The 15,000-nt window shown below is 45.7% G+C and overlaps 2 protein-coding genes across 3 annotated transcripts in view; one reads left to right on the top strand and one right to left on the bottom strand.

Moving 5' to 3' along the window:
* mtpap (mitochondrial poly(A) polymerase) overlaps positions 1-4,752 on the bottom strand; it is a 10,701-nt gene extending 5,949 nt beyond the window's left edge. The window contains exons 1-5 of the mRNA XM_076999568.1: positions 4,541-4,752; positions 4,081-4,247; positions 3,482-3,706; positions 900-1,124; positions 264-472 (exon numbers count right to left, since the gene is read on the bottom strand). Coding sequence (XP_076855683.1) covers positions 264-472; positions 900-1,124; positions 3,482-3,706; positions 4,081-4,247; positions 4,541-4,715 — 1,001 coding nt within the window. The 5' untranslated portion in view covers positions 4,716-4,752. The remainder of the gene's footprint in view (positions 1-263; positions 473-899; positions 1,125-3,481; positions 3,707-4,080; positions 4,248-4,540) is intronic.
* On the top strand, positions 4,191-12,094 carry map3k8 (mitogen-activated protein kinase kinase kinase 8). 2 transcript variants are annotated; one of them, XM_076999570.1, is made up of 8 exons: positions 4,191-4,344; positions 5,777-6,147; positions 6,405-6,575; positions 7,617-7,878; positions 8,867-8,973; positions 9,523-9,675; positions 10,378-10,624; positions 10,726-12,094. In XM_076999570.1, the coding sequence occupies exons 2-8, from the start codon at positions 5,797-5,799 to the stop codon at positions 10,851-10,853; spliced, it is 1,419 nt and encodes a 472-aa protein (XP_076855685.1). In that variant the 5' UTR covers positions 4,191-4,344; positions 5,777-5,796; the 3' UTR covers positions 10,854-12,094. The 2 variants fall into 2 exon arrangements, with proteins under 2 accessions (XP_076855685.1, XP_076855684.1); XM_076999569.1 differs by lacking the exon at positions 4,191-4,344 and adding an exon at positions 5,121-5,294.
* The last annotated feature ends 2,906 nt before the right edge of the window (positions 12,095-15,000 follow it).

The raw sequence follows: 15,000 nt of genomic DNA, 5'->3' as shown, positions 1-15,000 counted from the left end.
CTCTCTCAGCTAGTTTCGAGCAGACTAATATACAGCCAACGTTAAACCACACCGCGTGCGTGACGTAGCGATGTTTCAACAGCACGGAGGATCAAGGCGGCGTTTTTGTGAATGATTATGAGCGATTTATCAAATCAAAGGTGTATGCAACTTTGCCATCAGCCACAAAGTGGAAGTGAGCTGCAGAGGGCCAAAACGTGACTCTTAAATCAAACGGCCTCACGTCCATCAGCACATATGTGAGAGTAGAAGGGCCATTTCACCTGTTATTTGCAGTGAGGTCACACTGAAAGCCCGACGGCTGGTGTGCGAATCGGACGAGGGGGCATCGAGCGTTAAGGATCTTCTGGACACCCACGCAGCCGGGCCCAAACTGGTCCAGGCACTCCCCCACGACGGAGAGGATGCTCTGGGTGACGGTGCGCTCTGACGTACCCCTTTTCACCTGGTACTCTATTGACAGACCTGAACCCTGGGAGGAAATGCAATGCTTTATGATGACAATACACACCTTTCTAGAAGGTGGATTCTAGAATCCACTGGCATTGTTTGCTCCCTCACTAAAGGGAGCAAACAAAAAACCCAACATTTTCAATACACATAATGTACAGAGACATACTGTGTGACTGAAAATCACAATATTAATTGGTATCCCACACTAATAGTATAACAAAGCACTCAGTGATCATTTAAATGAGTGATCGGCAAACTTCCAGAGTGAAGTAATAAAAAGTCTGCACTATTTTTATCACATGCTCTTTTTTACACCATGGAAGATTAGTAAAGAACAGCATTCTGAATCCTTGCATAGCACAAAAACAGCATGTTCACATTTCCTAACCTCGATCTACAACGTGTCCAGCACACCGGCATTCAGCACAGCCCTCTGGCCCACTCACCTTGCTCTGTTTCTGCCCAATTATCCCGTCCAGGTCCAGGAACATGTCCAAGTCGCAGCCCAGCTTGCCGAAGCTGTTCACCGTGGACCCGAAAGGCCTGATGATGCATTCTGGGAAATATGCAGCAGCAATGTCCCCAAGCAGCGAGCAGACCAAGAAGCGTAGGCTGATGTCCTCCTCACTCAGCTGATAGGCTTCCGTCAGACACCGCAGCTGCTCATCTATCTGACGTCACGTGGACAGACGGGGACACGTTTAGACACACGTCTACTTTAAACACAACAGATAACCCATGACACTCAGTTTAGGTCAAAACTTTGCAGCGGTATCAAACAAACAGGTATGGTATGTGGCGGTTGAGATGCTTGGCTACAAGAACATCGTGAAGGAAAAGTAACCTTGCCTTGGAGGAGGATGAAGGAGAAAATGAGGGCATGAGGGAGAGAAGTTAGCCAGCTATCAGAACTGCAGAAAGTCACGATGAAGGTACCTGAGAAGTACAAGCTGCCCATACCTAAAGCCTTAGGGACTGCCAAGCAAAGATGAACAGCCCTGGCTGCCCAGCTGAAGAGATACACAAGGGAGGTAAAAACTGGAAGAATAAACAGTTCTTCCACAAGCCATCCAAAGGGAACTCTCAGTGGAAGGACAACAGTAATGACAACAGTAATGACAACAGGAATGACAACAGGAATGACAACAGTAATGACAACAGTAATGCCAACAGTAATGCCAACAGGAATGCCAACAGGAATGCCAACAGGAATGCCAACAGGAATGCCAACAGGAATGCCAACAGTAATGCCAACAGTAATGCCAACAGGAATGCCAACAGGAATGCCAACAGTAATGCCAACAGTAATGCCAACAGTAATGACAACAGTAATGACAACAGTAATGACAACAGTAATGACAACAGTAATGCCAAGTGGTAACTGAACTGGAGAGCAGACCACAGCAACCTCCTTGAATGGGATCTAGTAACCATCACCTTAGAAGACATCCAAGAAACAAGAAAGGGTGTTGAGTATGAAGAGCTGGACAGCTGCAGGCCCCGACGTGGGCCACGCCCACGACTCCAGGCCCCGACGTGGGCCACGCCCACGACTCCAGGCCCCGACGTGGGCCACGCCCACGACTCCAGGCCCCGACGTGGGCCACGCCTACGACTCCAGGCCCCGACGTGGGCCACGCCCACGACTCCAGGCCCCGACGTGGGCCACGCCCACGACTCCAGGCCCCGACGTGGGCCACGCCTACAACTCCAGGACCCCGACGTGGGCCACGCCTACAACTCCAGGCCCCGACGTGGGCCACACGTACTACCTGAAGACGCTAACTGCACTCCATGAGCACCTGGCAGTACAGATGAACCAGCCGCTAATGGTTTGAACTCTGAATGAAACTCAAGGCCCAACAGTCCTTTTCCTGAAGACCCCCCCTCACCACCACCCCCCACAAATAGTGGAAGTGGTTGATGAAAAAGTTCTAACAGTGACTGAAAAGGATGTACTGAAAGACAGCATGGAGGCACCAATCATGGCAGCACATGAACAAACTTTAAATACAAGCTCAGCAGAATCAGGGATCTGCCACACCAGGCAGGACCCCAGATGCAGGTTGGGCAAAGATGTCCACTGAGACAATCCAGCACATAACAGTGGGATGTGGGATGCAAGATGCTAGCATGAAGAATGTGGATGTAACACACACACACGCATGTATATATACACACACAGATATACAGATTAGTATCCAGTAGGGATGTATATCGTCACCACTAAGCTAGATTCGATACACATCTCGATACACTGCCAACGATGCGATATAACTGCAATACTCTGAAACCCCTTGTCGATGCGATGCGATACAAATGCGATGCGATGCGACACACTCACGAACGTAAGTTGTTGAGCGGGGGGGTTACGAGGGGGGTAGCGGCCGCGGAGATGTCCACACCGTGCCGTCTTTTCATGCGTGTCGCCAGGTTCGTTGTGCTACTAACGTATTTAGCCCCACGGCATTGTTTGCAGATTGCGTGACTGCCTCACTGAAGGCGATGCATCGTGAATTCGCCCGCAAATTAAACTCGATGCACGTTGAATCTACCGATGCAGTCGCATCGCAGACATGTGTACCGATTCACCGATGTGAATCGATGAATCTCCACATCCCTAGTATCCAGACATGTCAATAACTTTTTCTTTTTTTTTTTTACATTTAAATGTAAGTCTGCCATTTTCGTTTGAGCATTTTGCTTTCAAAAGTAAATTATTCTCAACTCCGCTTTCACATTTGAGCAGTCATGGTCTAGTGGTTAGGGAACTGGTCTTGTGAGGAGGGTTCGATTCCCAGGCCCTAGGCCATGACTAGAGCACTTAACCCCAACAGCTCCCTGGGCGTTGGGCTAGGGCTGCTCTAGGCATGTGCACACCACAGTCCCCTAATGATCACTAGTGTGTGTGTGTGTGTGTGTGTGTGTGTGTGTTTTTACTGCACAGCTGGGTAACTACTGAGGAATTATTATCGATTGGGATAAAAATCACAACTGACAAAATAAAAAGGGCAACTTAAAAACTTACAGACTCCTGCCTGGAGAGCTCCTGGATCAGCTCGTTGACCGGAACGGGCGAGTGCTCACAGCACCTCGGTGTGCTCAGGCTGGACTGGCTGCCGGTCCACTTTAACGAGAGCAGGCGAGACTTGAAAGGCACCGCGGCCTCGTGCTGCACACTGGGTATGCTGCAGCTCCCTTTCAGCAATGCTACGGTGTCCCTGCTGGAGAACTCAACCACCGCATATGTGCCCTGGGAGACGACAGACATGTTAGTCGAGCCAAGATGCTCATCTGGGATATTGACACAAGGCACTAGGGAGCAACGAGTGCTTCCAGGGAAGACATTCAGCTAAAAACTGTGTTCATCTTTTTCAATGCGTGGAGAAATGCACACCAGGAGAAAATGAAGCGATAAGCCCCACAACCGCTGCATGTGTCTTGTGATTTAAGATCACGACAGGAAACCAAATATGAGTACAATAGCTTTTTTACTTAATTGTATTAATTACTATGTAAAGCTAGACTGTGAAATGAATTGAACGTGAAAACAGGTTTGTTAATGCTAGTCATCTTGACTCTAAATGTATGATTAGACAGCGAATCGCAGATTCTCCCAATACTTACATAGGACTGATAGAAGAAATGGTTCGATATGTCCCCATGTTTAGATAAGTAATCTAAAAACTTCTTCTCGTTGATCTTTGGAGGACAGCTGATGAGGACAGACCTCTCGGCTCTTTCTCGCCTTTCCTCTTGGATGGTGCAGAAAGATTGGTGGTGCCCAGATGCATCTGAGGAGGGTTAGAAGTACCTTCATGAGGAACATCTGAAGGAGGCAGCCACCCTCACCCAATACAGTAGATGAACAAACACAGACTGGACAAGCAGGTCAGCAAACACCATATTTCCTTTTGCTTTATTACACGAAGGTGAACTGTGCAGAGGGAGAGATCACTTTTAGATGATCTGCTCTCCATGAACAGTTGTGTTGCTGGGACAGCTAGCTAACTAACGTGTACTTTGAATGATGCGCAAGGTACTGGCTAAATGGTATATTATAAACAATGATACAGCTTCGATATACCTTGTGGAACCGTCCCTCTAAGTGCCTGGACTTTTCCAGAAACGGGCGCCCTGGCGAGTGTCCTCTGCACTTGTAAATGCGTCTTTTGGCAAAGTTTAACAAGCCTCTCCGGTCCTCTCGTATGTAACCTACACACGCCAAAGCAGGCAGCCATAGTTGCGTTCAGTCGGCGCATGCGCACTCTTGGCGCATGCGCACTCCTAACAAGCCTCTGGTTCTCTCGTACGTAACCTACACACGCCAAAGCAGGCAGGTTGGCGCATGCGCACTGCTCATTCTACGGTAACCGAGAGGAAAGAACTCGAGTTTCGAATAACTTGAGTTAGTCGTGCTTACAAGTGTCTCGTCAACTCAAATAAGCACTTAACTCCAAAATACGCAGCACAGTTACATCCATATTGGGGAGAAGTAATGTAGATATTAACTCTTGTCTACATTAATTATATGTCACATAATTGAGAACGCACTGCAACCAGAATCTTAGTTACACGAAACATTATTGACGATGAGAAACTGAGTCATGGTAAATAAAATTATCCTTTTACTTTCAATAAAAAATCATACATAGGAACCGCGATAGAGTGTGACATAAGAGAAAATATCAGCGGCCATAAAGGAAAACGAAACCGCGGCAGCAGTGGGCGGGTGTGATAGAGGAGGTCTTATATGTAGCGAGAGGAGACACCTCGCATTTGTCCCCAGCTATGGAGTGTAGGACACACTGGGTCTTCAACTGAACCACAGTTATCGCCAGGTACGTGTCCACTCTCACGTCTCTTTATAACAACTCTTCTGAATAACTGTACAACTGACGTTTCGTAAGATTACACGTCGGTATTTTTATTATTACATGCAACAATGTCTAGGTACTTTAAATAAGACGCGCAATGTATCTACACGCTATTAAGTTAACCTGTGGGAAGTTGTATGTGCACTAATGTAAGGGATTTGTGGTCTGAAGCTCCTTATTCAGTTCCATAGACTGTTAGATAGGCAGTTAGATAGCAGCTTATTTGAATATGGGGGACTGTTTTTTTAGGGGGTTCCCTTCCCCATGAAAAACTCCCGTGTGTCAGGTAAACAAAGCAAAGACGCAGTTCCTTCAGGTGTGCTCATTTCATGCTCATTTCATGCTCTTACAGACCGCTGGATATATATATATATATATATATAAAGTTTGTATATCTTACAGTGGTCACACACTATGCAATGCCTTACCAAAGCTCTGTATTTCAGACGTGAAACCAGCAACCAAAATGGATTTCAAGAATGATAATGTTGGCATAGAACTTCTTCTGGCTCACATGAATATTGGGGACCTCATCCAAGCAGTGGAGCACCTCTACTCGGAGAGGGAGGAGGAGGAGGAGGAGGAGGAATCGGTCGTCTCGTTCGTGGAGAGTCTGTCACAAGACGAAATGGATGAAAACGAGGAGGTCTCTGACATCAGGACTTCTCGTGACCTGGTTGCACGCATGCAAAATCAGGGAAAAGTTAGATATGGGGGAGTACCTGAGCTGCTGGAGTTCGTGAACATGGTGTCGAACACACCACCCTCCACACTGTCCAAACTAGGAGGAGAAGAGCTCGGTGTCCTCCTTAACAAGGTGAGCCACTCGGTTAACAAGCAAAAGTGAAATAGCACTCAGCAGAATTCAAGAAAGCATGTTTAACTTGTGTTTAAACCATGAATAGAGGGAATGTTTTTCATCAGCTGTTTGCTTATAAGAATGCATGAGGTTCACGTGGATGTTGTATACAACATGTTGTGATTTAGGCTGTACATGTGTCATTAGTGTCACCTGATTTGTCTCCTGGTGCCTGTCTCATGACTGCCTCCCACTGCCCCCCCCCCCCTCCCCAGTCTGACATGGTCATAAAGGACGGACGCTATCGCATAGACTTGGACGTACTTCTGTTTCCTTGGAGACTGACTTACAAGGCTCCGGGACCGGGCCATGTTCCCAAAGGCTCTTTTGGGAAAGTCCACCTGGCACAAGACACTGAAACACGCAAACGAATGGCATGCAAGCGGGTGAGTCCAGGAATGCAGAGAATGTCTTTTATTTCCTGTTCGTGTGTGTTTCGGGAAATATGCACAATTTTCTTTCTCATAAGCACAAGCGCAGCACACCCTGCTTAGCCTGTTTGTTTTAAATAGCCATTACAGACGAACAACACTGTAATAAACGCAAGTAATAAACACCAGTGATACAAAACACCAGTAATCTGAAAACTGCGTGCTGTGCAGGCTCAGCCACAAACAGCCAGTGTGGTGGCAGGTTTTCAGTCCAACCAACCAGGAACTACCTCCTATCTCCACTTGTGCAAACAGTTAGCCTCCAGCTTCAAGCAGGTGATTAGTAATGGAAAAGTGTAGCAACACTGGTCTTTCACAGTTAAGACCGCACAACCCTCACCTATTCAATATGGCGGAAGAACGCAGTAATGCCAGTGGAGCACAGAAGGGTCCACCTGGGAAATCAAGCAGACAAGTGAAATCTGCCCCAATCGAGTCTGATGTGCAGATGACAGTTAGAGGTAAATGGAGAGAGAGAGAGTGAGAGAGAGATGGAGAGATATAATATAGGCTGGTGTGCTCAGTCACATCCTTTCGTGGAGATCATGTGTGTCCCTGTGTGCCACTCACAAGGGCTCATGAGGACATGAGGAACAGAAAAAAACAACAGTCTGGTGCAAGAGAGCAGCTGATTCTGCAACGAGAGAATGTTTCCTTTAGAGGAACCGTGTAGGTTAGGAAAGAACCCGATTTCCCTAAAAGGCGGCGAGGAGCACTAGGGCTAAACCCTGCTACAGCAGCCCACTCAGGAAGCCTTAGAAAGGTCCCCCACCATCTTCCAGAGGGCATCTATGCACAGCGCGATGTCTAGAGAAGGCCCGCTCACAAAGCTTTCTGTTCATTGTCATGTTTGAGACATGGTATTGAGGAGGTATTCAAGGCCCATGCATATACTCGGACAGTCAGAGGGTCCATACAAATCGTGCACCTGACAACTGCAAATACAAGTGCCTGCTTGATTTAGGCTTTTGCCAACTCCCTGCTTCATGCTTACAGATCCCTTTGGAGCACTTCAAGCCATCAGATGTGGAGATCCAGGCGCGGTTCTGTCACGAGAACATTGCAGAGCTGTATGGGGCTCTGGTGTGGGACCAGAGCATGCACCTCTTCATGGAGGCTGGGGAAGGTGGCTCGGTTCTGGAGAAACTCGAGAGCTGTGGCCCAATGAGGGAGTTCGAAATCATCTGGGTCACTCAGCAGGTTCTGCGTGGGCTGGAGTACTTGCACTCCCACAATATCATACACCACGACATCAAACGTGAGTCTAAGAACCGGTCTGCACATTTTTATATTACATTAGTGCATCAGGGTCCATTATGGATATTTTGGCGGTTTAATGATGTTTGTGTCTTGAGAATACTTAAACAGGCTCTATGTTTCTTAGCATCTTCCACTGTATAACTGAGGCATTGGTGGCAGTTTCAGTTGTGAGATTTTCTTGGTCTAAATCTCATCTCAACATAGTTGTTCAGTTGTTCCACACTTGTGGGTTAAACGTCCTCGGTAATGTCAGGTGAAACTTTGACCTACGCAGTGTTTCAAGGAAGGGCATGAACACACAGAAACATGTTTTTAAAGGGGAAGGTTTATTTTCAGGTAAGTCGGGTTCCACCCTTGCCGTCTAAAGGTCAGCCTGACAGGAACTGAGATCTAGGCCGTCAGGAGGAAGTAGTGCTATATTTGTTTGGTTGTTTTGTGTTTGCTTCTTTGTTGTTGTTGGTGGTGGTGTTTTTTTTTTTTTTTTTTTGCCCCAGGCTTTTTGAAACGTATGGAAATATATTTAAGTGGTGGGGGGATTATGGGTAGCAGTGTTCCCCTTTCACTTAGTCAGCCTGAAGACCAATCAGAACTCAGAACTAAAACTCTTGACCTTTAAAGATGTCTGGAAATTCCAGCTAGAGAGAGAGTGAGAGACCATGTGAGAAAGAGAGCAAGAGAAGCAGAGAGAAAGAGAGTGAAGAATGAGACAGAGAGAGAGACTTCCCATGGGATATAATATGTGTAATGGGATATATAAACCTTTTTTCTTTGAGATTAAACGTGATTTTAAATAGAGGAGGAAATTTATGGCTTTGGTCAGTCTACAAAATGTTCAATTCTCAACATGTTCAATGCAGGTCCATTTACATTGCTATATTGTCACATTTGCACAGGCAATATCTAATACAATTTGTGCAGATTTTCTTGCAATTAATGTCATAGACTTAGTCTAACCTGATCATGTCTCTCTCTCTCTCTCTCTGCAGCCAGTAATATTGTGCTTATGTCGGCCAAAGCTGTGCTGGTGGACTTTGGCCTTACAGTGCAGATGACTGAGGATGTGTACATTCCTAGAGATCTCAGAGGGACTGAGGTGGGTGAGAGAGTTTGTGTCTGCGATTTTACAAATGGTACAATTTTATGAGAAAATAAGGAAAACCGCATATAAAATGTAAAAGTTCTTAGAAGCACCAGAATAGATGCAGATCTGTGAATGTGCTGAGCTCCTCTGTTTCACGTCAGCCTTAGTTTAGCTTGCATTTTGTATTGGGAAAATCCCAGAATATGAACACACACACACACACACACACACACACACACACAATTTCTAGTTTGGCCCTGCTTGGAAAGTCCAGGAAGTAGATAATGTGGACCATGGTGACCTTCTCTGCAGAAGCTCTTGTTTCCAGCACAGTCTGTTCCACCACCCTGGTAATTTTCCAAGCGCTTCATTTTTCTTCCTGAGGGCTGTGAAGTGTTTAGGGCAGAGAGAGGGTTTAAAACGGGGGAGGAGCCAGACCCCTCATGTTTTTGGACCATCTAAAAAACTCATAAAACCCGGATCTTTAATCTTCTGCTCAGCACAAAAATGCAATCGGCAACAAAGCTACTATTTAAGTGGGGTTCATTTGTCTCTGTCCAGATGTACATGAGTCCTGAGCTGGTCCTGTGTCGGGGACACAACACAAAGACGGATATCTACAGCCTGGGCACCACTATCATCCATATGCAGACCGGAAGCCCCCCCTGGGTCAGGAGATACCCCCGATCATCCTACCCCTCATACCTCTACATAGTGAGTACATTGAACTTGAAGGGTGGAGCCTGACTAAATAGATTCAATCTAAATACCTAAATAAGTAAACAAACAAATTCATATTGCACTGAATTGGTTCAGAGTCTGATTTAGACTGTAAATATGAGGCTGTGTTCATGAGAGTAGGGTGGAAGTTTCCGGGTTGTGGTCAGATGTCGGTTTGTGCAACACCTACACGTTCGAGCCACATAACAAAGACCGAGAAGCCTCGTGACTGGAGCGTATTGTGCCTCTGCTCTCCGGCCGTGCCTCACACCTCACACGTACTCGTGTTCCGGTTCACGCTGTGATGTCACGGCCCGGCCGTGCAGGCAGTCTCCACTTCTCCTTTCCGTCCGCTACGCTGCATTATTTCCATCTGGGTTGACTGCGAAACATCTCACCAATATTTATAGCCAGAACATTGCTATCTTGGGCGGTGAGCGAGATCGTGAGAGCTCCCTTATATGAAGTTGGACATTCTGTGTTATGGTCCATTATCCAGTGTTCATTTCTATGAGCTAAGTGAGGAGACGAATCAAGCAAAGTGACCTTCTCGCTGCTGATCAGTTCCCTATTTTTAACTTTATTCTTTAGTTTTTTCGTCTGTAAATGCGAGTAACAAATGCCACCCAGTCTGCCATGAAACTATAAAGCTGGTCACATTCGCTAATGTTCAGATGATGTCACTTATCTCTCCAGATCCACAAACAGGCTCCTCCCCTGGAGGACATCTCGGAGGACTGCAGCCCGGCAATGAGGGGTCTGCTGGAGCGTGCGCTCGAGAGGGTCCCGGCTCAGAGGAGCTCGGCCACGGAGCTGCTGCACGAGGAGGCCCTCCACCCCCCGCGAGAAGATCAACCTCGCTGCTGGAGTTTGGACTCGGCGCTCGGAGACGCCTCGCATCCGCTCTTGCGCCAACACAGTCAGGCGACGGACAGCACGCAAGGTACCCGCGCTCACGTGCTCATGCGCAGATCAGGCGTGCTTTGTCGTTTTGTTTTGTTATTGTTTGTTTGCATGCTTTGATCTTTCCTCCCCCTATTTTAGAGTCTTCCTCCCTGTACACTGAAGACTCGGGTCCCTGTAAAAGAAAAGGATCCCTCTACATAGACCTCGGAGCTTTGGCTGGCTACTACAACTACGTCAGAGGGCCACCAACTACGGAATACGGTTAAGACGTCTATACGTTAAGACATGTAACCCGCAGCTGGGCTTCCGACATCAACGCCCAGCGGATACATGTGCACATATGGAACTGCTTATAATAGAAAACAAAGATCCACTGTGTCCACACTGTTGTGCTGTCATGGGCAACTCGTGTCAGGTGACACTGGTGACTTGGTAAGCTGCAATTGCTTGTTACGAGCCTGGAAAATTCACATCGGTTGTAGACGAAAAGTCTTCCCAGCACGGCGGGACTGGACTGCGTGGTAAACCAGACACTGACCCAAGGTCTGGAATGACTAGTAATATGATTAATGACCATGGGGACTGTGGATTGCTTCGGCTGCAAGTCATTTTAAGCCTTCAGATAAAAGCGCTTAACTCAGCACATTGGCCCACTATATTGTGAGCAAGGATGTGGTCCACAAGGACATGATGACCGCTATAAAGGCAGAAGGCTTCACTTTCGAGTGAGGACAAGATCTGGACGGATCTGGCGTGAATGGAGACTGAGCTCCAGCTTCTGTGCCCCACACGTCATCAGCTCAGCAGCAGCAACCGAAGGGGATAAAGAGAAAATTACATTTGTTCATTTTTGTCTCTCTGCAAACACAGAATGTCTCACAATAGCCATGATGTGATCAGAGGTCCTTTCCCTCCTTTCTTTCTGTAACTGTGAATGCGAGCCTTCTGAAGAGAAAACTGAAGTGTAAAATAAGAATACAGGAAAAATGTTACATTAAACATTAAACCTGGTGGGATGGATCTTCCGTGGCATTCTGGAGTACTGTTGACGGGATTATATATGTTATCTGTGACATAATGATTTGTTTGATGGGATAATAAGAGGGATCTGTGAGATAGCAGGCATCTATGCCCAAGCTGCATGTTCTGGGTTTGCTGTCATTTTCATTTTTTTAATGTTTCTGTGAAATGTGTTAGGAGGATATTCCTGTGGAATGTGCTTTTGTTGAATAGTTGCAGTGCAAATGATCACTCCATTCTCTCAGCTCTTTTAAGTTAACGTTATCCTGACATGCAGGCTTCCTTCAACTGTTGAATCATATGCTTACGATTCGATATGTATTCCATCTACAGCCACCAAAATGGAAAATATCTCTTGAGGGGATGCTTTTATATTACTTGCTTTGGTTCAAACAGTTATGGAGTAATTGCATATGATGAGTCTGTCATGCATTTTGTCGTGTTCTGGTTGATGTGGTGCAGAAGCCAATAAACTAAGATCAAAGCATTGGGCATTTTGGGCTTGTATTGTTCTTGCTGGTACAAATGGCCTCAAACTTCTTTTTGTCGTCTAACTTTGTTTTACGGTATAACTTCTTTTTCTGAACGCGAAAAGTAATGATCAATTACGCTACAACAAATGCTGTTATGAAAATTTTACAGACAATTCAGTTCTACAGAATTCTTCGGTTCTACAGAATTCTTCAGTTCTACAGAAGTGCCACTCAGTCATTGGGGAAAAAGGAGTTGCTGTATACACAGACCAAAGATCTTATCAAAGATCACACCTGTCTGTCAAACACAGCAGAGGGGAATTATCTGAAGTTCAAACATTCCCATCATGATTAACGGAGCAAATTTTATGCTTATATGAAGTTTGAAAGAAGTTCCCCAAATCTATTAAAGTGGTGACCCAAAGGTCATCTGTGGTGGGATCAGCCGTATTTGTCCAGTATAAACACACCATAAACCTCTAACAATTTATTTGCATGAGCAAAAATAACACATTAGTCATGAAGTTGTGCATCTTAATGCACTTGGTTATGAACTGGATACATTAATCATACACAAAACACAAGGAAGTATTTATTAACAATTCCCTAAAAAGTCAGACAGGACACCTGCAGTTCTTTTGAAGCATTATTACTAAAATTTATGAGAGAGAGAGTGAGAGAGTGAGAGAGAGAGTGAGAAAATGCAGGAAGAGACAGTTAGTAAAACGTAGCATAAAGGGAAGTGGGTTCCTCTATCAGTCTTTCGCTGTCGTCACGGTAACTGTGGGAGGGTGACTTTGTGAGGAGGGATTCCCTGACATCATCATTTCCCCATTGCACAGCAAAAATACGTTTTCTAAACGCTGCCAGGGCAGACTGAGGTCTTAGCACATCGTCATCTTCATCTTCATCACTGTGATCTTCCTGTTGTAGACATTTAAACCTGATGCTCAATCTGTGAATCACAAAAAAAGCAAAGCAATGTAAAATAATTATACAGGTATCTTTCATTATTAGTCATATAAATTCAAGAAAGCACATGTACACACTCTGGTGTTTAGGGCTGCAGACTTGATTTATAATGAAATGTTCAGGTAGAGTAGTAGAGGAAGATAACCCTCCAGATTACAATGTCAGTTCCTGTATCTTGTTTCACCCCCTTTAATCCAGACGCACCTTAAAACGTCACACAAGGCTCATTATAATCCAAAGAGCAAAGCGCAAACCTCAGCTAACTCTGACATATTCAGATTTTAGTATTAGGTTGAAATGTCGATTCCAGTCAAAATTCAGTGCATCAAAGAAATTTTAAGATAATATCCAGAGAAATGAGAAATGTCCTATGAAGTCAAACAACTAAACATCCAGCAGGGGGCAGTGCAAGACAATGCGTAACAGACGCTACTAAAACGAATATGCTCTTACACCTGGTACTGAACATCTCATTTACTGCACATTTTGGTATTATACAGACAGGTAGGTAGAAGAACCCCCCCCCCCCCCCCCCCCCCCCCCCCCAAAATTTTTTTGATTTGATTAGTCCAAGTAAGAAAGCTTAGGTAAGGTCAGGGCATTTTAAATCCTCTAGGCCTGTGTGAGCTTAGAGACACCCAGACACAAGCTGGATCTTCAACTTAGAGGATCTTTACTGCCTTTATTTATAGTGGGCACTCAGCACCATTCAGAATTGCGCTTCACTCATGTGTATCTTCCTGATAGAGCAATATTTTATTTATCCCACACTTTTATCTGAGCACTAATCTGCTACATTTGTTTATTGTATTTTTTTTTGGTTGTTGTTCCTGGTTATTCCACTTAGGAAACAGTTCCTTTAAGAAGAGCCAGACTGTTGGCCTGTGGCACGGCACCACTGAAGTTAGCGTTAGCTACTGTGTACAATAGCTCTTTCTTTAGATAGATGGCTAAGCAGAGACATACAGGCCCCTAATCTCTCCATCTCCAGACTGTACAAACAACAGAGTCACCAGAATGCACTTATTGCTTTTTATAAGTCCTACATACTTTCCCTAACAAACCAAACCAAAACTAGGCCATCTGTGTTTCCAAGCTGAGCCCATCACTTACGGCTGGGCCCAAGAGGGAGTCAGAGGCCTGCTCAGTCTTCACGTCCAAATATGTGCCCGATCAGAAATGCATTTTTCGTGCCTCTCTGATTAAATATTCTCTGGTTTATTTCTTCACTTGCCCAGGATTATTGTGTCCGCTTTGGTCTTTTATGATCCGGTTTGTGTTCGGCCTTTGAAGTGGCTCTAAATGAAGGGCTTGTTTTGGGGTGAGGCTGCCAAGTCCTCATGCCACAGGCTGATGAACCTGAGCCATTGTCCTTTTTCTTAAATATTGCTTAAAGTTAAAGCAATAACTTGGGTCCTGGACCATGAGAGTAGGACACATTGGAGCCCAAAGGCAAGCCCGTGGTTTTTAATAGAGCAAGTCCAGAGTGCACTGTCATACATACGTTACCGCTGTTTATGTTGTGAATAAATGAATCATGCTTCACGTTAAGGGTCTTTCTGTTTTGAGCAAGGCCTGAGTGCATATGCGTGTGTGTGTGTGTGTGTGTGTGTGTGTGTGTGTGTGTGTGTGTGTGTGTGTGTGTGTGTGTGTGTGTGTGTGTGTGTGTTTTGTATAAGGGCCAGATGTGCCTGCTGGGTTTCATACTGCAGCCACAGATCTTTGTCCAGACGTGGGCAATGCCAGAGCAGCTGGTACTGCCACTCTGGGAAGGGGTCACCGCCTGGTGTGTCATACCCTGACTCACTGTGCTAACACACACTAAGGGTAAAGTCAACATGCAGACAATGCCAATGGACAGGCTATGCCAACATCAACTGACACACAAACACACACGCATTCACACACCGGGATCACACTTTCATCTCCTTCCAAAAATGACAGAACG

Source organism: Brachyhypopomus gauderio, chromosome 3 (assembly GCF_052324685.1).
Source record: "Brachyhypopomus gauderio isolate BG-103 chromosome 3, BGAUD_0.2, whole genome shotgun sequence".
NCBI lineage: Eukaryota > Metazoa > Chordata > Actinopteri > Gymnotiformes > Hypopomidae > Brachyhypopomus > Brachyhypopomus gauderio.
This window is presented reverse-complemented; position numbering and strand designations above follow the sequence as displayed.